Source organism: Taeniopygia guttata, chromosome 11 (assembly GCF_048771995.1).
Source record: "Taeniopygia guttata chromosome 11, bTaeGut7.mat, whole genome shotgun sequence".
Classification (NCBI taxonomy): domain Eukaryota; kingdom Metazoa; phylum Chordata; class Aves; order Passeriformes; family Estrildidae; genus Taeniopygia; species Taeniopygia guttata.
Genome location: NC_133036.1, coordinates 3249675 through 3276169, shown reverse-complemented (window position 1 = coordinate 3276169; position 26495 = coordinate 3249675). Strand labels below are relative to the sequence as shown.

Genomic DNA, 26495 nt, shown 5'->3' with positions numbered 1-26495 from the left:
TGCTATTAAGTAACATCAATTTATAGATATGCTCATATCTGTGTTTATAAATATATCTGCAAATGAAGCAACTTAACACAAGCTGCTGAGCTGAGTGCCCCTCCTTTACCCAGCTCTGCCCCTCAGTTCCCTGTTTGATGTGTAGGACCCATGTCTCTGCTCCTTCTAAAATCATTTTTTTCCCCTTGTGGAGCCTTTCCTTTGTGCTGCAGGTGCTGCAACACTTCCTCACACTGTGAGTTCTGTGTAGCTGTGGGATCAGGTCATTAGGGCATCGTCTTTCCTGAGCAGAGACTGTAATGATGTAGTGTCACATGTGTTATGATAAAGCAAACCAACTCTCTTTTCTCTCTGTACACAGGTTAAAAGACAGCACTAACATATTGTCTGAGTCTCAGGTCAACTTGTAATTTGTTTTTGGGGGTGGTTGTTTTGGAGTTATAAGCTGTTGCTGAGAGCAGTGGGTGGCTACTGCATCATGATTGCAATTATTGCTTTGTTTGTGAGGTGATGCTTTCCTGGGAGGCAGTAGCATCAAGAGGGAAGTTTAAAATAATTACATTTGTCCTTTTGAAAATTAGCTAACAAGCTACTGCTTACTGATATGATACAGGTAGGTACTATAATATGCTAGCTAACTTATTAGGAGCTAGGCATTTAGCACTGGTATAGAGTAATAAAAGGCTGGAAACTGTTATCTAAGGATACAAAATAACATTGAACAAGACAGCTGGAGCCCTTTCCTCTTGAGAATTAATCTGCTGGGGGTTAGCCATCCTAGACCTGGGAATAATTTTTTTAAATCTAGTATTCATAACCCTTCATCTCTACCAAGAACTTTATTAGCTTGGATGTTACTTGATTATAATTTTACTTTTGAAGGTATTAGATCACTATTTGTTTGGCTTTTCTTCATCTATTACTGTTGAAACATTATTAAATCCTGATGGGTAATTTTTTAAAATTAAAAATAATTTTTAAGGACATAATCAAAGTCAAATGTGCTGTAGGTGAAGAAAGGGTATTGAAAAATCAATACTGTGATTTATCTTCAAAATTCTTTCAAATATTTAATAACTTAAATTGTAGTTAGTCCAGATTTTGCACATTACTAATATAATATGATCACTTTTCATATGAACTCATAGTTCTGCCAAACCTTCCTAATTAGTCTTTTTACTATATTCTGGGTGTTCTTGTTGTCTTTTCCACAAATGCATACAGTTTATTTGCTTACTTTAAGCAGGAGCCCATGTCTGTTCTCCATCATGTTTCTTCAAAAACTTTTACAAAATACTGACATATTTCATCTCCCTAAAAAAAAAAGTGCTGAACTAATGGCAGTGCATGAAATTACCAGTCAGTACAATGAAAGTTTTTGCTTGTTTTTCCAGTTTAGTCAGCTGGTATCCAGTGATTTGAAAGTACTTGGAAGGAGCTCTTACACACTCTGCAGTGATGGCCAGTTACTCATCCGACAAGTTCTCCACCCGGAAACATCCAAGAAGGTACAAGATCAGAACTGGGGCAGAGAGGCAGCATGGGAGGGGAGTGATACAATTCCACCTGGGAACTAGAGTGTCCCAAGACTACTGAGGATGATCCCCTCCCTCCCTGAGCCCTGAGTAGTTGTTTTAGGCACTTGCTCTTGAAAGTCAGCCACACTACTTGGACTCCCAGATGAGCTTAAGGAAGAGGAAAATTAGGAAAAACAGGACAGAGACAGAAGCAATAAAAGTACTTTAAATTCTGTGTGTGGAGTGGAAACAGAGGTACAGATCAAACCTCAGCAGAAGTGATGGAGAACTACTGCTTTGCTTAGGCATGTGTTAAACCAGTGTCCTGTGGAGGGTAAGCACACAGGTGGTGATGTGGCCTGGCAGTGGTTCACCATCTGCATTTAGTCAGTGGGAAGCAGAGCTGCATCTTGTTTGCTACTCCCACATGAAGCAGCAGTTTCTGCTCCAAGTTCCTGGAGGGTTTAGAGCACCCTGTCATGCATGGGGAGGAGAACTTTGCCTTTGTGCAAGGTGGTGGCTCTTGAGTTTGCTGGCTTAGCAGGGTCTGCAGGAGCCCCACAGGAATGAGAGCTGCTGACGTGGAAGGAGCTGGCCAGTTGTAGGGCTTATTTCTGAAAGCTGCTGATAGAGATTTTGTGGCAATATTTATTTAAAATTTGTCATCACAGTTTGGTACAAATCTGCTTTGCAGTGTAGCTGCAAAAGATAAAATAGTGTCAAAAATGGAAGTTAAACAGCAAAACATAGACATTTCAAAATATTTTTTCCCAGCTGTCCTCTCCAGCTGTTTTGAATGGGTCTGACTCCCAGAGGCTATTTGACTTTGTTCATGTAGAGATCCATTTCTACAGAGTAATGGAATTTGAACTGTGTTACAAAGGAACCAAACTGCTCCATCACCAATAAGCTGGTGACGTGGAACTACATGATTTCAGAGAGTGTCTCATTCAGTTCAAAAGTATTAATTGAAATTTAAAGGAGTAGCATGTACAAAACAAACATTTTTGCCTTCCTTGTAGAACTACTTGTTATCAGACTGCTTCTATTCCTTTTATGATCTGCGCAAAGAATTCCACACTTGCTACCCTAGTTCAGCCGCCGTGAAAGATCAGACTATCAAGACCATGGCAGAATGTATCCTTTTGCTGCAGCTTATATACCACAATCAGTTAAGCTTCTTTTGAGTTTCATCTCTGATTGTAACAGAGTTTAGAAAAATAAAATTAGATATGGGTTTTATAAACTCACAGGTGAAGTGGAAGGAGTGTCTACTTAAGTGTGTGTCAGGGGAGTGGCTCTGCTTGTAATTTTTCCCCCAAATTGAATCTAATTGATTTTTAAACCATATTTAGTAAACCTGCCAAAGACAAGCATCACTTGCATTGGTACTTGATCTTAAAGGAAAAGCTGAGCTGTCAGTGGGATTTTTCAGCACTAGCTGGCCTGCAGGTTTCCACTGTTTGCAATAATAGTCATCTTGCATGATCCTGACTACACCAAGTTTAAAATAAAGCAAAAACAAAACCCACACAATACTCTACATCTCAATTTAAATTAGAAGGATTGTTAGGGCCCATCTTAATGGGATTAAAGTTCAGTTATGTTTAAAGTGATAGGAACGTACTCAGCTTTTCCTTCTTTGGACTGTTAACTCTGAAATTATGTAAGCTCTCAATAGTTTTCAAACTCTTGTCTGTTGAAGTGAATATAAACCAGTTTATGAGCAGAGTAACGTGTCCAATAGCCACATGTCCCTGCTAAGAGCAGTACACTTGATTATTAGTTCTGTGCTAATATCAGGAAAGCCTTATGACTGGTTTACAAAGGATTTTGCAAGTCTGTTATTTTCTATAATCACCTGTTTAGATCTAGGCTTAGGGACAGATGAAGCAGAGGAGGACTTTGGCGTGTGGCAAGTGAAGACCATGGTGGCTATCATTTTCAGCATGCTTTCAGAAGGTTGTAGTAAGTTAACTATTTATACTGAATGCTGAAATCCTTCTTTTCTGAAAGAATTGGCAGTGGCTCTGTCATTCTTAAGTAATCTCTGACTCTGGTTATAGTTAAACTTCCTGTTTTGTCACAGATCACGTATTTACTGAGCCTGAAACTGTGAAACACAAGTATGAAACAGGTCCTTGGTAAGTGCCTTTGTCACGGTTGTTTACAAACAAAGATGATCTTGCGTACAGCAAGGAAAGCTTGTGGATATTTCCCCATGGTCATGTGAAAGCAGGCTGGCTCCTGAGAACAGCCCAGTGTACTCAGCAGTCACTCCAGTGCAGCCAGACGGTGGCTGGCATGCTGAATGCTGTACTTTAGTCCAGCTCTTTTAAGTCACTGCAAGTTAAATGCTCTTTGTTCTCTTGCTTCTGTTCTGCATGGCAGCGAGGCTGGCTTATCTTACCCAGGGTGAAGAAATATTTGTGAACTTTCCCTAAGTCAACAGGGCTGATGGCCAGTGCACCCTACATGAGCTGAGCTGTGTGGTGCTTCCCAAAGTGGTTTTACATGCTAAATTGAGTGTTGGGTTTCGGGATGAAGGAACAGGATGGCTCATTCTTTATGAATGCACTTCAGTGACTAGACTGAAATATTTTAGGCATAAGTAATTTGTGTTGCTTGAATTGCTAGATCTTTCAAATAAAATTAATTCAGTTCCTCATTACTTTACATTAAGGCAGTTGTCATATTTTTTATTTAAGGTATTGCAGTGTGGTGACAACATTGTGCATCTACAGTGTTGTGGATATAAAAGAATTCTCCAAGTTATCTTCCCTTTCCTTATTGAAAGGAATAATGGGTTTAGGAGAGTCTCAACAGAAAATATTGCTCCCAATTTACAATTCAATTAGTTGCAATCTGAAGTTCGATAAAATATTGGAAAACCTGGATAAAAGCTTACTTTGTCTTCTTTTTTCTTTCTGTGCAGTAGTAAATCTGAAACTGTGGACAGTGAGACAGTAATACGTGCCAGAGGTTTGCCATGGCAGTCTTCAGACCAGGATATCGCTCGATTTTTCAAAGGACTCAACATTGCCAAGTAAGATAAGGAGAATTTGCCTTGCTTTATCTCTTTCCTTTAATAGCAAGTTCCTTTAATATTTGTTTTACATACATCTCCCACTCTCCTCACTGGAGTCCTTCAGTCTTTCCCCACTTGACCCCTTCCCACACTGTGGCCATGACAGCTGAACAGGTTTACCAGCCTTAGGGGTGCAAGAAAAGGTTTTGAAATGTGTGAAGAAGAAAAGAGACTTACCAATTGAAAACTAATACACATTTATTCATTGCTAGTATCAAAAGGGAGAAACTCCTATTGCATTAATCAAAGCAGAGACCAAGACATGAAAAAAGGTTTAATTTTGTGCCAATTTATTATTCTTCTGCACCTCCTAAACAGGTCACATTCAGAAACTTTTAAGTACTGTTTGGAATAAATTTTCATATGATTCATGTGTATACCTATGTATAGCTGTATGTGTATACATATATATGAAGAGAGTGAGTTTATTTAGAATACCTTAATACCTTAGTGTCACTTAATATATATTCCAGATCTCCAACACTGAGCAAATATATATTTTTTTATTTAGAGTGATGAAGTTCAAATGTCCATCTCTGAGATAACTTGCATGTTTATGGGAGTTGAGAAAGTGGTGAACAGCATGAGATGCATGATCTCAATGAAGCAGATTTTAAAGTATAATTGTGTTACAACAAAAATTAAATTGTGGATAGTAGCAATTACTTTTTCAATATGTAATCATCATGTTAAAGTCTGATTCCTTTACTATTCTTATGCAATTATTTATTAAATGTATTAAAGATTCAGACTAAGCTTGTATTTGTTGGCTTTACCTTCCAGAGGTGGTGTGGCTCTTTGTCTGAATTCTCAAGGAAGAAGAAATGGGGAGGCTTTGGTTCGGTTTGTCAATTCTGAGCAGAGAGACCTTGCCTTGGAAAGGCACAAGCATCACATGGGTAGCAGATACATTGAGGTAACAAGTTGTGATTTTGATTTGAAACAAATCTTTGGAGAGAAACCTGAATATTTTGGGCTACATTCTCATTTAAAACCAAACTGCACTTCTGTTTTGCTCAAAGTACCAAAACACAATTCTTTTGCTTGTGAAAGTGTGTGTGGTTTAAAGCTGAACATTGTGATTTTCATGTGGATTTCTTTGTTCTTTCTTTCAAGGTTTACAAAGCAACTGGGGAAGAATTCTTAAAAATTGCAGGAGGTAAGTGATGCTGGAGTTCAATGTGATTACTTCAGTTTTTAGGAAGGTTATTTTTTTTTCCCTTGACTAAGGATGCAAGTAGATAATGAAGTAGTTTTCCTGTTTTACCTTCCAAGAATATTTGACCCTGTCAAGTTCTGTTTTCACGTGGTTGAAACTGAGCTGTGAGCATTTGAGCTGTGATGTTTACAAACTTCTCTCCTTCTTGGGAGGATGACCAGCCTTTGCAGTGAAAGCATCCATCTGTCTTGTATCAATTCACACTAATCCCATCTTTGCTCCAATTTCATTAAAATATGAAACACTTGCAGATTAAGAGGTTTTCCCCTCCAAATAGATGGCTGAGAGTTAGCAGTGTTTTGGGTCTTGTCTGGGTTTGTTGATGGTTTACCTACTGTATTCTTCCTTAAAGCTTTGCTGCTGCAGCTGCATCCCTGGAACTGGGTGCCCAGCACTGACCATTGACCATGTGCTGTTATCTCTCTACCAGGCACCTCCAATGAAGTGGCCCAGTTCTTATCCAAGGAGAATCAAGTTATTATCAGGATGAGAGGCCTTCCATTCACTGCTACTCAGGAAGATGTCTTGGGGTTCCTGGGGTCAGAGTGCCCAGTCACAGGAGGGAAAGAGGGACTTCTCTTTGTCAAGTACCCAGATGGCAGGCCCACAGGAGATGCATTTGTGTTATTTTCCTGTGAAGAATATGCACAGAATGCACTTAAAAAGCACAAAGAAATACTTGGAAAACGTTACATTGAACTCTTCAGGAGCACAGCAGCAGAGGTCCAACAGGTTGTAACTATTGGTTGTGAAACTCAAAACTGAACAGTTGAAACATTTCTTCTTACACTTGTGTTGTAGACCACCATGAACATTTATTATATGAAAAATGTCAAGAGAGGTCAATATATGTTTCTGAATGGGCATGGAAAATTATGCAGCATTGGTTTTGCTTTGTTTGGGGAGGGAGTGTTTGTTTTGGGTTTTTTTTAAGCTGCCACACTTGGGCGTTTTTTTTTTTTTTTACCATCCTTCAGATTATAAAGTAAAAATCATTGAATAATTTTATTCTCCTTAAAGGCTGACTGAAATCACAAAGATAATTCTAAAAAAATATAGTGGATTGATAGTATTGTAGTAATACTTCTTGAAAATCTGCAGTATTGTCTTTAAATGCTAGTCTCCATGTACAGAATTTCTAATATTAAATCCATATCTGGATGCATGAAATAAGCAACTGCTTTCTTGGAAGCTAAGTATTAAGAGGATATATCTGATTTTTTGGTGAAAGGAAGTAATTTTTTTTCCCCGAGGTAATATATTTCCTTTTTTCCCTATCTTTCAACAATTCCTATAATTACCTTCTTAAATTGGTAAAACCATTTTGTTTTGTCACCAACAGCTTGTCCCTATGAAAAATATCACATATTGTATTTTTCTTCCTGACACAGAATATTTCTAGACTGATGGCTCCAGAGGGAACCACTATTAGATTTGATCTGGTCTTTGCATAAGCACTGGCTATAAAAGTGTCATACAGTTACTGGCTACTTATGTGACAGGTGAAGTCTTTCTGTAGAAGGGATGGGGCAAGGGAAAGAATATCCACACTTGTAGATCATTGCCACTGCTGTGATATGGATATTACAACAGCCAAGAATCTGTGTCCTGTGAAGATTGGGCAGTGGCTTTTCCCCCTCCTTCACAACTTCCCTCCTGAGAGAGAAGGAAGCAAAATCCTCTGAGAAACAAAACCACTCTGTCACAGCAACCAAATTTTGTGCTTCCCATTTTTTAGGGGACACCTAGATATAACTTATATTCTACCAATATATCATTACTTCTTCCTCTATAACAGCTGTCTAGGCTGACACCCGAAATTTTTTGCTGCTTGGGCAAGAGATTATTTCTTAGGAAATTATAGGCTACTTGTTTGAATAATTACAAGAAGTAAAGTCAGCTCTCATCTATTTAGTGTTAGTACAAAGTAATTGCAATATTCTCCATACAACTGAGAGAGATTTCTGTCCTGAAATGCATTACAAGGAGATTCTAGAACCAAACTCCCTAAGCCAAATCACTTTTAACAAAACTAAATCTTTGTAACCTGTTTTTTTAGTACCTCTTCCATTAGAATGTGTTTATTTGTGATAATCATCACTAAAAATGGTTTTCAGCAGTAAGCCCCAACATGCGTCATATGTTCCTTTTATCATTTGGAAATGAGTCAAGAGAAAATGTTGAGATCAGTCTCCTATATTCTTATCTTTAATTTTTATTTTTTCCCCAGAACCTCTGTACTTGGAGATGAGCACTGGGGTTAAACAAATAAGCACCCTCACTTAACCAATCAGGTTTTAGAATAATTATAATTAGTGCTTTTACTTACTTGCTGTTTCAGGTCTCAGTTCTTTTAAAATGACTGATTTTAATTTACCCTGATTTAACTAAGAACTCTACATGGCAATACTGCTTTATTAGTGCAGATGTTCCTTCTTGAGATACTATGAACAGTAATTGGCTTTTAATTTTTTTTATATTGACATAAGAAAAGTCTGTTGTTGGGGTCTGGCAAATTGAATTTGTTAGCCTTCTCCTCTACTTTTCTGAGTTTAAAACTTTCAAATGCCCAACAGGAAACTAGCTGCAATAATTTGGCATAAGAAGAGTTTGTTGGAAATGGTATTGTGAGAACTGCTCTGTGCTCAGACAGATGATTGTAAATCTGCATTGCTGTGGGTTTTTTGCCAACAGGTACTTAATCGATACATGTCAACACCTCTTATTCCAACTCTTCCAACTCCCATCATTCCGGTCATACCCCCACCATACACCATTGCCACGGGCAGCATCCGCGACTGCGTCCGGCTCCGAGGTCTTCCCTACACTGCTGGCATTGATGACATCTTGGAATTTATGGGAGATGCCACAGGGGATATCAAGCCCCATGGAGTTCACATGGTCCTTAATCAGCAGGTAACAGCATTTTTGCGTGGGAGGAGTAACTTTGCAGTGATTTAACAGGTTAGAAGTCAGGGCAGCTTATCTGATCTTGGCTTTAGTCTTCTCCAACCTTGGGAAAATAAAATGTTCTCTTTGTCTGTCTTTGCCTCATTTCTCTTCCTCTTTTGCATACACCCTTACTTTTCTCTCCCTGTATGTATATATGCATCATATATAGTCTGGGAAGATGAAGCTTGTTCTTTGAATGATAACGTTATCCTGGAGGCTGTTTTCAGCCAGAGGCTGGAGATACACAACAGAAATGTCTCCTTTAGATGGCATAGCTGCTCTGTGAGCTTCAGGGTTCCTGCTGTGTTGTTCGTGTGGTCTTTGTGTCAAAATGAAGTTTTTCTAACTTGATTAGCTGTTGCTCAGGTTTTAAAGAGTTGATAATTAAAAATTGTGGTTTGGGTATATTTTAATGATGTGATCATAGAGATATATTTTCCCTCTTGTCTTGTGTTAAAAGTAAGTTCTTAACGGCAAATACTGAGGTATTAAAGAAATCAAATAAGAGATCTACTATATTAGTTTAGGGGTTTTTTTTGTGTATATTTTTTTGGTTAAGGAAGTTTTTGTATTTTATACAGACAGGTATACCTGTACACCTGTCATATTGCAGAAAATCAGACCTGCAAATCAACTTCCAATGTAGCTATGGACTTGACTAAAGAATCTGGAACTTTATTTAAAATTTATTTTTATTATTTAAAATTAAATTTTTTATTGTTTTCATTATTATTTTATTTTAAAACAGTTGTTTTACTGTTATGAAAGTAGTTGTAGGGAAGGCAAAGCCAGGCTTTTCCTAGAGCTTCACAGCAAAAGAATAAGAGAAAATGTAAATAAACTACATCAAAAAAAACCCCATTCCAGTTGATGGAAAAGGGAAAAAATAAAATCACAGTGAGAAATTAGCTAAGCACATGAATAGGTTCCCAGAGATGATAAGGAACCTTCACCCCTGGAGATGCTCAGATTTCAAGTGGAGAAGGCCATGAGTGGCCTGACGTAAATTGAAAGTTAGTCCTATTTTGAACAGCTTTTGGATGAGAGGCCTCCATTTTTTTCCATGCTACATGATTCTGTTTCTTTCTGCAGAGCACTGAAGTGGCATTGTGTTAACTGGGTACTTGCTGTATGAGTCTTGATTTTTCTGCTCCTAAATAGAATTGTTGAGTTGTGAGTCACTCATGCCAGAAAAGGAATAACGATACAGGCTTTCAGTAGATGTTTGATCTTAATCCTTTCTGCATTTCTTGTGATCTGGGTGATTTCATAACAGATTGACCTACAATTACTTCCATACCTTCCCTAGGGACGACCATCAGGTGATGCTTTTATCCAAATGAAATCTGCTGACAAAGCCTTCATGGTGGCTCAAAAATGTCACAAAAAAATGATGAAGGACCGTTATGTGGAAGTATTCCAGTGTTCTGGAGAGGAGATGAACTTTGTTTTAATGGGTGGCACTTTAAATCGTAGTGGCTTATCCCCACCGCCATGTAAGTTACCATGTAAGTCTCCAATTCTTCTGCTCTCTGCTGCTAAAGGCTGATATGTGGTAGGTGCTGAAGCTTTGTGGCCTTTCACCTTTTGACTCGGGTTTTGCCATGATCAATAATCATCCATCTGTGTACATGCTAAGATTGGAATTGTTCCCTTTGGGCAATAATGGGACTGATCAGAGGCATTTTTATTGTATTTTCGGTGGTGAGTAGAGGGCAGCAAGGCCTTGCCAGTGAAATTGTTGCATACTTTGCTTTTTACGGGTGTACTGTTCTTCTGAGCTCTGCAGTAGACTTGCCTGTAGTGAAACCTACTTGGAATGAGAGGGATTTTTAAAATGGGGAGAAGTTCTATATTCCAGCTGCCGATGAGTGCTCTTGCTATCTTGCCTCAGAGCATTGAGAAGGTACTCTTTGGGCTTATTTTCGAAGGAAGACACCCACTGAGATGATAAACTAATCAACCTTTGAGTGGTAAAATTAGATGGATTTTAATTTTTTTTTATTTTAAGATTACAGTGAACATTACTGAGGAGCTATAATGGAATTTTACCGTACTGTTCTAATTAATCTCACTACCAAAATACAAAGCAGATACTGATGTGTATTTGCAAAATAGTAAAAAGCTGCCAAATATAGTATATAAAACCAATTTGACTGCACACCAAGCCAAGTTTTTTATTCTTGTACAAATCAGGTATTTGTTCATCAATATGCATCAGACTAGTGATCTAGTGGGGCATTCTCCCTTCCATTTGCTATATCCTAAAAATACTTTTTGAAGTCACAGGAAGCTTATACATGAAGTCTCATGGTCAGTAGTTATGGATGCCCAAGCACTATTATGGTGCTTTTGTCCCACAGAGTACTTCTGTTAGAAAACACCAGGGTGTGTTGGTGTGCACGCCTGCTTTCTCTATGCACATGGCTTTATGCTTTCTTTTATTAACTCTGAAGCTCCCTACTTTCCATTTACATATAGACAAGACTGCTCAGATCTAGGAGCTGTGAACTTTTAGGAATTACTCATTCCCAATGCCCTGGTTGTTATTTGTGGCAATGTAGCAAAGGTCTCCAGGGGAGAGGCTGGAGAGCAGTCTTTGCTCAAGTGTTCATCAATCATACCCAGATGGTTTTAATCACATTGCTGTAGGAGAGGAGTTACTCATCTGAGACTTCTCCATTCTGATTTTGTTGCTGTGTCCTGGTTTGGTTTTAGGTCTTTCTCCACCAGCTTATGCTGCTTTCCAAACAGCAGCTGTGATCCCAGCAGAGGCAGCAGCCCTTTACCAGCCACAAGCCCTCTTGCCATCCACCAGGACACCCCAGGCCTCTGCAGCTGCTCCTCCAGCTGTTACCTACTACCCAGCCCAGGCTGCTCAGCTTTACATGAACTACACAGCTTACTATCCCAGGTAACCCTGAGGCTTCACTGCTCCTCTTGACCTTTCATCCCAGTGCAGTGGGTGACTGTGTGGTCACCTGTGAGCAGCTCTTAAATTTGTACTTCTCATACAGGTAGTCCTGGGAACTAAATGTTCAGCAACAGAGGCAGAAACCATTTTAAGTATTCCTCTGTGACTTTGTAAAGAGGTTCATCTCCTCTGTAGTTTTGCTTGAATCTCGTGATAATGTTGACCAAAAAGGGGTTTTTTTGGCACTGGGGCAATGTCATCAAGGCAGTTTTATTTCTTGTCTGGAAGAGAAGCTGTGTCAAACCACACCTCTACCCTTACCTCTTAGTTTGTTCTTTTACTTACAATACTGTTTTCATGCTGAAAGATTCATCATAGGTGTGTACTAGATTTGATTTTGTAGTAAAGAACATTTTTACATGTGAAAGCAAATCTCCACCTTTTCCCTTCCCATAGATGGCATCAGCATGAGTCACTGAAGTCTGGTATAGGAGTTGTGAGGAAATAGCTTGTTCACTGATGGCTCCTAGTGTGACACTTGCTCGCTTGAGTATCTGGTTATTTGCTAAATGGGCCCTGACCAGAGAAGGAGATGCTAATTACTCATTATTTTGTGGCTCAGAAATGCCAGATTTGGGTGTTTGCCTCCTTTTCATATTATGGCACATCCCTCTCCTTTATTTCTTTGTGTTTTTATTAACGATCTTAAGTAATCTGCAGCTACTTTTTCTACTCCCCTATGAAATAACAAATGCCACTCCTTATGTCTTTAACTATAAATGTTTGCTATTTTCTCTTCCCTCCCTTCTCTATAAATAGATCATGAGATGCTGAATAGAAATTAAGAAAAGCAAAGATGTTTTGTGTACTATTTGAGTAATAGAACCAGTTATTTGTTTTGGTAACAACTTTGCTCCTCTCTCTCTTTCAGTCCTCCAGTATCTCCTACCACGGTGGGGTACATTGCAGCTCCTCCAGGAGCTGTGGCAGCTGCTGCCACTGCCACCCACACTCCAATCCTGCCCCAGCCTGGAGCCTTAGTCCGGATGCAGGGCTTGCCATACAACACAGGAATGAAGGAGATACTCAGTTTCTTCCAGGGGTACCAGGTTAGTATGCAGCCCTCTCCTTGAGATCGTATTTGGACCTCTGAGTATTGATCAGTGGAGGCCAAACTGCACAGGCAAGTGCTTTTGGAAACTGCCAAACAAGTGTGCAAGCTGCGTGTTGTATATTTAACTGGCAGACTGAAGAGTAACATACGATTTGTCTTATTAAATAAACAAATCCTGATCTGGAAGTAGTGATTTGGTGTCTGGGTTTGGGATTTGAGTTTGAAAACCTCAGAGCCCCAGTGTGAGTGGGGCTGCAAAGGGGCTGCCACAGGAAAGTGTGGGCTGCCAAAAGTTTTCAGTCCTGGCCACTTGGTGGTGGGAGCCTTTTGGTAGGGTCAGTGTTTGACCTTCAACAATGAAAGTTTGCAGATTTCTAATACAGAGAGCTGTGAGCTGGGTGTGGTGACTTGCAAAAGGAGAGACACAGATATCTCGGTCAAACACTGTTTCAGTTGCTAATTATTTTGGTTACAGGCAGGAACATCTTTCATTAAAGCTGTATTATACTGCAAACTAAAGGAAATCTCTATTATCCATGCTGTCCATATTGACAGCAAATGTACTATAGGTAATGTCAGTCTGTATGGACTGATGGAATGCTCTCAGGTGAGCAAACAGAAATTTATCTTCTTGATAAGTTAAAAAAAAAAAGGCACCAGCTACAAACACTGTTTTTCAGCAGCCCTTATGTGATGTCTTCTGCCTTTTGTCTCAGAGGATACTGTATCTATATTCATGATTTGTCATGACCTATTGGCTAAAAGGAAAGGTAATTGAATATGGTATGTTCTGGTGGGTATTTAACTTCTTTGGGTAACAGCACTTACACAGCTACCAACTCTGCCCTTTTGGGTACTACTTGGAAGCCCTGACCTAAAATCCTGTTTGTGTCTCTCAAACTACTGCAAGTGAACAACGGATTTGTGTCAGAAGGCAATAATCTTTGTGTGTTTGTCCTTCAATATTCTGGGATAACAGTGATATTGCAAGAGGTAATAGGAAATATTCAAGTGTGGTATGTTTTCTTTCTTTCTTTCTTTTTTTTTTTTTTACCTTTAGATTCTTAGAAGACAATAAGCTTTAATTTGTTGAGCCAGATATCTGGTATGCAAATGAATGTAGAATGAGAACAGATGCTTAAATGTGTATATTACAAGTTTTGAGTATTTGGAAGATGCAGTGCTCTATCTGTTGTGTTTTCTCTTTGAACGTTACATTTATGTTTTGAAAGCAGTTTTGCATACTCAGTTTTTCAGTGGAAAAAGATTGTCACATAAAAAGTGTGGTGAATTTTGACAAATAGTAAAAAGAAACTGCATATTGTTGTATTTTAGAGCTTTTTCTTCCACAGATATTTCCAGAGTTCAAACCAAGTTCAGTTATTTGTGGCTTTCATGATACCCAGACAAGTAATAAACTTTCATCCTATTGTTTAGCCATCAATATTTTGCCTTTTAGTTGTTTTCTACTGACTGGGGGTTTTGGTGGATAGATGGTGGATGTATTAAAACCTTAAGTGTTGAAGCTTATTTGCTAAATTGAAATTTAGCTAGAAGTGTAACTGCAACATTCAAAAATGTGGCCTGAACCTGTCCATGTATGGAACAGGTCAATGACCACCTCTAGCACCTCTACCTTTTGTTAAATCTTCAGTTTAGTGAACCTGGACTTTGTGTCTCGTACTCAGTTTGCCCTTCTCCTCGTTTCTGCATTTGGGGAGCAATTCCTGGTGCTTGTATTGCACAATTAAATGGTTATAGGAACAGAAATTTTGCCACAAAGTGAAACCCATATTCTGCTGCTGCAACTTCCTGTGATCATCAGTTACTGTTATTAAATTGGTCACTTCTTTGATTTCTTTAGAAGATGTTGTCCAGATGAGATCAGGTTCAAAATCTTATAAAGGAACCAGGAAATCTTTTGAATTGTTCTTGGAATCCCACATGTGGTAATGCTAATTTTATACTCATTCATTCCTTCAGGGGAAATAGAGATGGTGACTTACTGTAATGGGACAATATTACATCTCTGGAACAATAACTAATCTTTTTTTTCTTTTTTCCTCCCCTTTCTTCACATTTTATTCTCATTTTCTACTGCTGCCCAAGGATTTATTGCACGATGCTTCTGCTTGTTCATAAAGTGAGCCCTTAATCATCATCAGTGGTTTGGGCATGGTTTTAATCTCTGTACAGCTAATTGATGTTGGTATTCAATGGACTTCAGTGTTGGTATTCTGGGAACTAGATCGGAGATGCTGAGATTGAGGGGTGATTTTTGTCTTTGTGTGTCCTTGTCTGGAAGGAACAGGGTTTCAGTTTTAGTTCTTGCTTTATTCTCTGGATTTTTCCTTCAGGCTTCATGGGCTCTGTATGTTGCATGTGTGCACATGTTGCTACTTAAGTGAAAGCACTTTCCATACCAGACCTGCCTCTTAAGAGATATCATGGGCTTCAACAAGCTGGTCTCAACATCAGTACATGCTTCTAAAAACAAATAATTTAAAAGTCTGCAGATAAGCTTTCTAGTTTTCATTTAATTTTATTAGTATTAGCCTCTTGTTTAGTGTTTCAGCAGCTCAATTTCTTCCTGTAGTTCTGTTTTCTTGTTTTTATTGGTGAAAATTCCTTTCCGCTTGCCTGTATTTGTTGTAACTTGGATTAAGCAACTGAAAAACTTGGGAAGAATTTTAATAGTAAATCAGGGAGATGGCAATTTTCCCCATCACCTTTCTGTATAATATTGTAGTGTATTGTAATCCTCAAAAGAGCTAATAATAGTACTCTCTGACTCAGTAATTCACATTAAACTGCTTTTTAGTTGTACTATAAAGCAATAGGGTCATTGATTTGAGTACAATTATACACTGGATGCATAGCTAAAAGCAGCCACAAAACCCAAACCCAACTAAAACCCCATTGAAAAAACAATGAAACCCAAAATAACCAAAACAACAACAAAGTCCTTACCATGCCATTCAACAGCTGCTCAGCAGATCCTTGTCTCTGGGCATTATGTTGAAGTAAGGGATCCATGGATGGGATTGTGAGGAAACTCTGCAGGAATTCAGAAAAATAACTCATATTTCATATCATGGGGTAGAGTCTGAGGAAGAAGTGGTGCAAATGCAGTAATATCATACAGAAAAACTCCTCAGTGTTACTTCAGGCCATTGCTCTGTACAGCTGCAGAAGCAGTGAGAGAACTCCAGTAAATAAGGATTGAACAGGGGTAGTAGATATGATGGTTTTATGTGAAGTTGGTGCATAGCAGAAGTATATTTTTCACTAAAGTGTTTTTATTTTTCTTTATTTAGTGGCTAAATACTTAAAATACTTAATGGGTTTTACTATTTGGCCACTAAGTGAATCAGTGCAGAATATTTTGGTTTCCAAATACTGACTCTTTTGGGGTTGGGGTTCTCTTTCAGTTTACTTTTTTTGTTGTTGTTGTTTGGTTGTTTGTTTGCTTTGGGTTTTGTGTGTGGGGGGGGATAGTGTTTGTTGGTGTGTGGTTTTCAATAGTTTTTTTTAATGAGAATGCAAATAGTGGCAGGGTTGGTATCATGACAAGAACTGTTAGGTTAATGTAAAAGCAGGTGAAGTTTAGCTGTGCCTGTGGTCTTAGCTGACCAAAAACTAGTTCACAGCTGTTGTCTTGGCTAGGATTCAGCCTCCTTTTAGTAGTACTTGCCCAATTTCTTGGAGGTTGGCATGAATGTGAAGTGAACTCAAGCCTGCCTGAGAAAGACCCTGTGGATTAGTTCTTAGAAAGCAGACTTGCTATTTAGGTAGGCTGTGTGTAAGTATAGTAGTAAAACAAACCAAACAAACCAACAAAACAAAAGCAAAAAACAACGACTATAAGATGACTAAGATTTAAAGGCCCATGGTCACTATCTGAACTTTTTAAAAGCCCTCTGAATTTGCTGATAAAGTCTGGGATGGAAATGTAAGCACTTTTTTTGTGTACATGTTTCTACATAAGAAAAGCATAAAATAAATAGAGTTCTTTAAACCTGTACTGGGGTTAAATGCAGCTATAAAGAGCTTTTGCAGTATATTAATCCTCCAAGGCTTCAGAGACACAGAATTTAAAGCTTGCTGGTGGAGGGGAGGAGGGAGAGTTGTGGTTAAAATAGTAATAAGGAAGTGAAGTGGATGGATGGCTAAGTTCCAAGAGCACTAAAGACATTTCTCTGTTGTATCAGGACAACAGACTTCATTGTTCCTGACTTTTTAGGGATTAGGAGGTTTTTCTCTGAAATATGTGCTTAAACAAAGAAGTATTCTCTATTTCCTTTTGGATCCTTTTGAAATCTGATTCTCTGCAGTCTGAGAGGGGGATACCCCATCATCTGTGTGCCAGTCCTAGGCATGGCACCCTCTGACTAGGGAAGGGAAAGGGGAAGTGGTAGAGGAAGAATTCCCACTTACTGGGGTTGGAAGTCACTTGGCAATACAGACACTATTCCATGCTCACCCCCACACTCTCAGAATAGAGCTCATTGCTTGTTTTGCTTTATTCCTAAATTTATCTCCCACCTGGAAATGTTGCCTGTGTGGAAAAAGCATCTGTGAGACTGGGACCAGGAAATTAGTGGTTACAGTTTCTGTCTGTTGCCTCTCACCCTTGAAGCAAGAGACTGAAGTGGCACCCTCTGTATTTTTGGAACAGGCATTACCTGTTTCAGTCTCTGATACACAGGAGGTTCAGGTGGTATCTCTTCCACAGAGCACTCAGCTATTTGTGTATTGGCAGTCTTATGGTACCACTGATGTGCTTCTAGGGGCAAAGCCAGTTTAGGGTATTTCTCCTGAGTCTTGTGCTAAAGGTTGCAGTTACCAACCATCAAACCTGATTCTATAGTCCAGGCTTAGTCTAGCTAGACTTTTTTCCAGAGTCTGAGAGTTCCCTTTGGGAACTGTTCTGTGATACATTTTATGGGCAGTTGGGGTGAGAATTGCAGCTGCTTTAAGTGGCCATTTTGCCTATGATGTTTTATCATTTGCTCCCGTTTTTTCCTAGTTGGAGTGTGTCTAAATATACTTTCCAGTTTCAATGCTGACTTGTTTATTTTTTTTTTTTAGCAGTGGGTTATTTTCCTTAGATTGCTTTGTATGTGCTGTTTTTAGACTGGGCTTTGAATATTCACTGTAGGAACTGCAAAAATGAAATGGAAATCAATGATTTACTGGTTAGTGACCTGGTTAAATCTGTGCACAGTCAGTGAGGAGAAGACAGTCCCATATTTCTCTCAGCAAGAGAAGAACAAAGAAAAAATTGGTTGAAGAAAAAGAAAATTCAAGGAGGAAGTATTGTGTATTGCATCTTTATTAACCAGTTTACCCTTGGTTTGGTCCTGTGTGGTTTGGATGTTCTTGTTTTGTTCTTATGGGTTCTGAAATGCAGACAGAATCAGAAAGAGTCACAATAATGCACTTACTCAGACAAGTTAGGGTAGTTTTCATTTTATTTGAAGAACTTACTGTTCTACAGCTTCTGTTTTAATTGCCTGCAGTCTCTTGCCTATCCTTATAATTAGATGTAACTTCTATTTCTAGGTCTTTTCCTGAATTTATTTTTCTTCTTCCTTTCTTTCTTTCTCACTTTCTTTAGGTGTTTGCCTAAGCTCTGACAACTCTCTACAAGATATTTTTCCAACTTTTATATTTTCTACATTGTTTATTCCATTTCAAGTGTAACTTATTAAATACTGTCCCTTACAAGAGTAAGGCTGTACAACTTTGCCTGCTGTACGTCTACTGATAATCTAAAGTATGTACTATCTTGAGACATTCCTTCCAAAGAGTAAACTTACATTTTGTAGATTTGTTTCAAGGGCAGGTCTGGGAACTCATAAATCTAATATTTGCACGGTCTGGTTGCCCTGGCAGAGACTATCTAGAAAATACTTCTTATATTTGTCTTTTACTTAATGGCGTGGGTTTAGATGTGGCTAGAATTCAGTAGTAAAATTCTGGGGGGTCTTTTCTTTTGTGTTCTCTGGGCTCTTGGTTATTGTTTTCTGTGAAAGGTGTGTACAAGATTGTTGGTGTTTTTCTTTTCAACTTTGGATGGATACATCTTCTGTATGCCCAGATATAATACCCTTTTCTCCCTAAGCTGGCAGGAGACTTCTTGTGTCATAGAAATATCAAAGCAAAGACAGCACAGTGCATCTACATTGTGTGCATTTGGCAATCATCTAAAGCCTTAGTGCAAAACCATTAGCATTAGTCTGTTTAGGGGGAGACAGGAAACTCTTCTGGACACTGAAAAAATATTCTACCACTCAGGTTATGATAAACATTCTTGTCTTCTGGATTACAGGAATCACTCAAGTAGTCTTTGCAGCATGTTTAAGAATGCTCAGTCCCTTTCCAGGATATGTGATTTGGAAAGATTATGTGCTAACAACAATGTTTCATATTGTCCAAGATGTATTTTCTGACTATATGTGTCACATTTGTACCAGGCCAGTAGTATGAGTGATTACTGTTCATATTCAGGATCTCAAATAATTCTTAAATCTGATTCATATATGAGGTTTTTGTTCTAATTTGTTGGTGTGACTGTTCTGTACAGTCACTATTTTTATTTTAATATATTACTTCTACAAATTTGTCATGATGCAGTTACACTGTGTAGTTTATTTCATTTTCCAATGTAGAAATACACTGCACTAGAATTAATAAATGCTATTTTACCTTGTGAATGCATTCATGCTGGAGCATTGATTTTCTTTCATTACATTGGTGTAGTCTGTGGAGTACAAGTATCATCTGCAGCTCAAGTGTTTGTCACCCTACCCTGGAGAAGCTGCCCTTCATTTCCATGAGTGCATAAAAGATCTGAATGAGATCCATACAATTATTCTGATCCCCCACCTCAGTGTGCAGGCTGGAAGATGCTCATCTGTCCTAGTGAGAGCCATCAATGGGTTCATGAGTGTGCTTAAGAAAATGTTAGAGTTTGGTTACCTGGTGCTGCCATCTCATGACTAGAAGGAAAAAAGGAGCACTTCATGGTCTGAGCTATTTCCCTTCCTTGATAAGCAGCAGTTCAAATCCACAGTTTAGAACATTCCCCACAAGCATTTCCTCCATTTCTACAACCAGCAATACAACTAATGTATTTTGTATCTTACATCAAAGTAGTTTCTATCCAATTCTCTGTCTCCTGCCAGTTGTTATAGCTGATGCTCTTGATTGTGGTTGCAAATGATGGTCTGTGTGGCTTGCTGTGCCAGACTGTTCCTTCTCTTGCTGATTGTCCCATGTCACACTTGTACTGTAGTATGCACCTGATGACTACAATGGCCTAATTCAGCTGAGCGATCAAGCCAGGAGTGTGTTACAAGCACCGAAAGAGTGGGTCTGTTTGTAACTCTTTGTAACTTCTGAAGAAGGTAAGATGTGACTGGCAGAGCCTGGCTCTCCAGAGGTGAATGGGAAGGGAAAGAAGGGCTTGCTGCTGCAGACGTCTTTGCTTGTGGCTTTCCCCCTTAGTAGCTTGCATTGGGATCCTGGTGTTAGTCTTCCTGCTTCAAAAATCAACTAACCCAAGGAAGTGGGCTGCCTGTGATCTGTAGGGGCAGCAGTGGTGGAGGCAGTGTGATTGCCTGGTTCTGCTCAGATGGTGTGTTCAACTTCCAGAAGAGTTTGTTAGTGCTTCTATCTCATGTGAACCTTTCAGTCCAATATTTTCCTTTTAGTAGAGTGGTAGAAGATTTTTTTTTTTATTCCTGATATTGCTAGAAAGCACACATAAATATGTGTGTGAAAACCCCCAGACCTCTGGCTGTGTCTTTTCTGTACCATGTAACTGGCTAGAGATTAATACCTCTCCTTCTTGCTCTCCCCATGCAATGTGAACTATTACATCAGTTTTTCCAGAAGAGGTTTTTTGGATATAGTGACTTTTTAATGCAACCAACTAGATTTGCTAACAGTAAATTTGCCTGCATCTTTGGCACTTGCACATAATTCTTAGAGAAATTTTGTTGTGGCCTATGTCGAGTACATGATACCACAATACTACTGTATTCCATTCAAAATGCTACTGATTAATTAGTACATTTTCTTATTCCTTAGGAAAAACACAGAACAACCTTTCGGTTTAAAAATGGCAATCACATACTGTGCCTTGAGAGAATTACTTTCACAGATAAATGTACTTTCACTAACAACCATCAACTCAGTTGTATTCAAATTAGTTGTTTTCTCATGTTGGATCTGTAGGGAGCAGATGGACTGTATGGTCTGGTGATTAACTGGAAAACCAGATCAGCAGTTGGTCTCTACGAAGTACGACATAGAAACTGTCTTTGACTAATTCGTGGAGTAGCTCAGTCTGAATTCTAAGTGGTACAAAGTAGTATTATACAGGTACCACTGTTAGAGAGTAAAAAAAAAAAAAAAAACAGGAATAGATTTGTGTGAATCTTGATCTAATTTTAAAACATACGTACATACGAAAAATCTAATTCTCTAGAATTATGTATAAATAAGAACTTAAACCCAGCATGTCTTAAAATGAAACTGAACGGGTTCATTTAGCTCTTTTAATTATGTTGCTTGCAGAATGTGTAGGCTTCTCTGCTAGCTTTCTATGCAGCTCTTATAGCATGAATTTCCAGACCCCTACATTGGTATTACACCAATACCTCTATTTAAACGATGTTTTTAAAGCTCTCCTCTGTGCTCAGAGGTCTGACTGTGTTCCATGTGTGTTTCCAGCTGACTCTGAGCCGAAATACTAAAGTTCTATTCTGGACTGATGGTAAATGAGTTGATCCCATATGGATTAACAGCAAAGAGCTGGTTTAGAGCAGAACATCTTTTAGCTCAGATTTGCAGCTCAAGCCAAGTTGTGTACAGCTTTCTCTTTGAGAGAGGGTTACTCTGAAATAAACCAAGATTGCTTCCAAACTAGAAGTGGGCTTTAGAGATGATGTTTTTTTATCTGTTTTCCAATTTCTTTCTGCATGCTATTTCTTGACTAACTTTAGTACTCTGAAAGGAAATGATAGAAAATTTGTACTGTTTTATGCATGCTTTTGGTTTTTAAAGTGTGCTGTTGCTTATATTTTAAGAATATTTTTACTGCCTGCTCAGTGTTTGGGTGAGTGAAGCTCTGGCATGCACTTGATTTATTTTCATATGTTTGAATGTAAAGCTGATATATGATATATGAATGAAATGCTATTGGTAATAACTGAGAAGTCTACTGTTCCTGTAGTATACCAGACACAAGTTCTACAGAAATAAAACACTTAAATATTTTAACATTTTATAAACTCAAGAGAACATGTCACATGAACTTAACTTGAATTAATATTTATAAATCTAGTTGGTTTTCCAGCATTTCTTTTGTCTGATGCTGCTTTTCAAAAAAACTAACCTTGTATGCTAAACTTTTGATCCTTCAGTTTCTCATTTTGAAACTTCACTGAGATTCATTTCTATCCAACAACCAAGAGTTCCAAACTCAACTTGGAAGAATTTCCTGCATCTTATGGAAAATGGATGGGGCACAATAGGGCTAACTGTAATGTCTGCTTTGAACTCAGCAATTTGGAACTGCCTTTTAAGACTTTATGAGGGCAAATGCCCTCAAAAGTAAATCAACTCCAATAAATAATCTTGTCTGCTAACCTGCTTTTCCTTAGCCTTGTTAAAATTACAATAAATATTTATTTAATTCAGTTTTGCACCAAATTTTACTTAATTTTTCTGAAAAATCTTCCTTGCATGGTATACCTGTGTTGAGTTCAGCTCATTCTCCCAACACAGAACCCATACAGCTCTTTTATTTTCTCCATGTGTGTTGGTTTTTTTTTTAACTTTGTGTGTGAGTATTGACATGCCTCAATAGCCTTTTTCACTTGGCCAGTAGTCCACATAGTACAAGAATTATTCATGCCTGGATTTCTTGCTCCATTCACCTCCTGTTAACGTCTAACTCTCTCCTTTTATCAACCTTTACTCTCAATTGCTTCTCTAGCAAAATTTTTGCACAGAATTATGTCTACATCACTATATTCACCACTCCAGCAGAATAAGAGCTGCTGCTGTTTGCCAAGCTAAAAGCTGGTTTTCCTTTAATCCTTGATTCCTTCTCCTTCCCATTCTTAACATCCAAAATATTTTTACCATGGACACAGGAGTGGAGTGAGCCAGATGCACTAAAAAATTCACCAGCATTAAAAACTGCATTTCCAGGTTTTGTCTCTGATCTTAAGAAATTTTTTTTCTTTCTTCTTGTACCATTGCAGCTGCAAGCAGATTCCATCCTCATGCTTTACAACTTTAGTGGCCAGCCCAGTGGTGAGGCATTGGTGACTTTTCCAAGCCTGGATCTAGCTAAGCAAGCAGTGGCTGAGAGAAATGGACAGCTCCTGGGGAGCCGCTGTGTACAATTGTACCTGGTCTAACTGAACACTCTGGAGGATGAGGAAAGGATGTTGCACTCAACACCGTGCCTTTTGCAAAATAAGAAGTCTTCCCTTGCCACCCAGGCAGCAACAAATGTGCCTTTTCAGCATAACATGTTGGAATGCAGCATGGTGCATGTCCTTTTTAATTTGAAAAGTGGCGTCTCCTATGCCAAAGATAAAGTGAAACCAGAAATTGTGCAGTTAATTCAATTAATTTCTAATGTGCCTGTTTAAAAAGAAGCAAAGCCGCTCCTGGCGTGCAGTTAGTTCTGAAGACAGTCCAGTATCACTTCGGCTACCGCAGCCATGGGCAAAACTTACTCAGTAGCATTTGAAGTGGAAAACGATGCTTGAGTCATTCAGATTCTTTTGTGTTTAGTTTTTAAGAGTTTACACTTGACAAAGTGTCTGGTTCTTGTAGAGTTTAAATGCCTTTAGAAAGGTCTTTTGGAATGCATGGCTTACCCAGTTCAAAGCGTAGATCATATTGATTTTTGTTTTGTTTTGTTCTTGACTGGAAAATATCAGGATGCTGGATCCTGAACCAATTGTGCGTTTTCATGTTTTCATTAGATATTTTTTTGCAAAAGCCATATTTGACCTTCTCACCAGTGTACTGCTGCCAATGTGTAAAGCAAAAAAATAAAACGAACAGCAAAACCAGAAAAATCCTCTCTTCCCACCCTGCCCCCAACCCCAGATTTTTAATCTCTACAGGACAAAAATGGCACATAAACCTGAGTACTAATAAGTTATATTTTTTTATTTAAGCATAATAGCTTTCAGATACTGTATTAAAGATTTTGCTCTAGTTTATGTGCATGCAATTTGTTTACATCTTTAAACTACTTTATTTGTATATTATGAAACAGCAAGATATGTTGAAATCCTAATTCTCTAGTGCATGCTTTTTTCTTTTTCCCCTGTGTGTATATACATAAGCTAGAAGTACTTTTACGTCATGTAGCACGTGTTTAAAAAGACATCTGCTGTAGAAGCACTAAATGACTTTGTTTTTACTGTGCCTTACTTCTAAATCATTCCAAGTGCAATACCAGCAGAGCAAAATGTAATGAATTCTGTTGTTGACATGTCCATGGATGTCTGAATTGATCTTTTTTTGTTAGTGTACAATTTGAGTTGTACTTTAAAGAACTGAATGATGTATGCTTCTTTATATTACAATAAAAGAGATGCTTACAATGTGCATTGCCTTTTGAAAGTAACTTATGCTTTGCTTTAATGTATTTTCACAGAGCATCAGTCTTTGATAAATAGCCTTACACACTTTACTCCTAGATTTAGATGAGCATTTGTACTTTGTGGCATCTCTGTTTTCTGGGGGTTGTGGTGGTTTTTTTGTAGTTTTGGGTTTTGGTTTTGTGGGGTTTTTTGTTTCATTTTGGTTTTGTCTTTTTGCATATTCTGGTAAGCCAGAAATCTGTATGATGCTTGTTTCTCTTCTAGTGCCACACATTTTAGGCAACATGATGTAACTGTTTACATGCTTAGTGTTCTCTTTCTGTTGCCAGAGGAAAGAAAGTATTGAACTTGAAATTGCATTCATGTTTGCATTTAATTGACCTAACGGGTCACTCACTTATCTGTGCAACCCAAAATGCTACATTTAATTCAAGATAGAGCCAGTCTGCCTTTTTGTACTGAAAATGGAGAAAGGGGAGGAAATCATATCAAGATAAGAAGGTGTGTTTCTCTCTAGTCAGACACATCTCTTGCCAGATACCTTTTCATCATCAAAACTTCCCAAATTAAATATCAGCACAATCAGGTGGACCTGGAGGGAAGGATTTTTAAATTTTTTTTTAATGGAAGTGTTTACACTAACCTGTTTCCAATATACATCTTGGTGAAGTCTACCAAAAATCTTACTTTTAAATTAATTTGAATAGTATAAAGGATTGCACAATGGTAATTAACATTCTCATTGTGCCTTGGAGGAAAATTTGGTAGCTGTGTAGTCCATTTTATTACACACTTACAGACTGCCACAGTCCAGCTGGTTGCAGCTTTGCAGGCTTTTGAAACATTCTAATTTTTCCTGTTATAAAAGCTGTATGTGCGTTTCTGCCTCCTGGAATGGAGAACCTCAGCCGCATCAGCCACGATTTAGATGTAAACGCTCTCCTATCTCATTTAACACCTTTATGGCTTAGCTGGCAGCAATCACAGTTCTGCTTTGGAGTGCATCACAGACTGCAAACAGGCTCTGCCATGTGCAGAATCTGTACCTACCTATCACCCACTGCTGTTTTATTCCTTGTTTAGCATGAGATGGTGGAAACGAGTACTAGAAAGTGAACCTGGGGATGTTCCAGGCTGTGTGGTTTTGTGTGTGAAACTGAACACGTGGAACATGGGACCAGAGTATAATTTTTAGCAGTTACTTGTGTAAAATGACTGCAAGGGTATTGTAAATGCAGGTGCACTCAGTGGGAAGAAATGATGATGTCTGACTCCAGTTCAGAAGGCTGACTGATTTCTTTATTATATCTATGCTAAAATGCATTAATATATGATATAAAGGAAGATACTAAAACTACATACCTACTTTCTCTAACTACCATATCTAACTAACTCACAACTCCTGACCCTGTTCAAGAGCCCAGCCCCAGGTGGATTGGATTGGCCATCAGGCTCAAACAATCCTCATCAGAATCCATTCAAGCAATCAGCCCAGGTAAACAATTCTCCAAACACATTCCACATGAGAAAAACAACAAGAAACAGAAATAGAAATTGTTTTATCTTTCTTCTCTCTGTGCGCCTCCATGCAAGATCCTGAGAGAGAGAAATGTTTGCCACACAGGGCAGTGGCAGCGTTTTGGGTACACCAGAGCCCTCCAAGTGCGGCTGACAAGAGACCGGACCTGAGGATGCTTTTCCTCTGAACTTTGGCCTTCTTGCTCATGTTGAAAACTGTGGTCTTGTCTAAAAGACAAAAAAATAAGGAGAACGTTAAAAAACGAAGTGCTGCTGGCATAGGGCGGTGCTGGGGCAGGAGTCCATCAGGATCACAGGGTATTCCGAGTCGGGAAGGACCCACAGAGACCATCAAATCCAGCCGTAAGTGAGAGGGCCCCCCGGGGATCGGGCCCCGGCTCGGCGCTATCGGCACCGCGCTCTGCCCGGGGCTGATCCCGTGAGGGGACGGTCCGGCCGGGCAGCAAACTCCGCCGGCCGCCTCCTGCGCTGCCCTTCGGCTCGGTAAAAGCGGGACGGCCGAGCGGA

The 26495-nt window shown here is 38.8% G+C and overlaps 1 protein-coding gene across 7 annotated transcripts in view; it reads left to right on the top strand.

Annotated features, from left to right (window-relative positions):
• ESRP2 (epithelial splicing regulatory protein 2) overlaps positions 1–24453 on the top strand; it is a 41999-nt gene extending 17546 nt beyond the window's left edge. The window contains exons 4-17 of one of the 7 annotated variants that reach the window (XM_002191859.7): positions 1395–1508; positions 2540–2654; positions 3387–3485; positions 3607–3661; positions 4453–4563; positions 5389–5521; positions 5722–5764; positions 6255–6556; positions 8519–8740; positions 10086–10272; positions 11495–11690; positions 12622–12799; positions 20105–20216; positions 23085–24453. In XM_002191859.7, the coding sequence (XP_002191895.2) occupies positions 1395–1508; positions 2540–2654; positions 3387–3485; positions 3607–3661; positions 4453–4563; positions 5389–5521; positions 5722–5764; positions 6255–6556; positions 8519–8740; positions 10086–10272; positions 11495–11690; positions 12622–12799; positions 20105–20194 (1845 nt within the window). In that variant the 3' untranslated portion in view covers positions 20195–20216; positions 23085–24453. Of the gene's footprint in view, positions 1–1394; positions 1509–2539; positions 2655–3386; positions 3486–3606; positions 3662–4452; positions 4564–5388; positions 5522–5721; positions 5765–6254; positions 6557–8518; positions 8741–10085; positions 10285–11494; positions 11691–12621; positions 12800–14913; positions 14948–20104; positions 20217–23084 lie in introns of those variants that run through there. The other 6 variants (XM_012570230.5, XM_072934478.1, XM_072934479.1 and 3 more) reach the window with 6 other exon arrangements.
• Positions 24454–26495: the final 2042 nt, after the last annotated feature.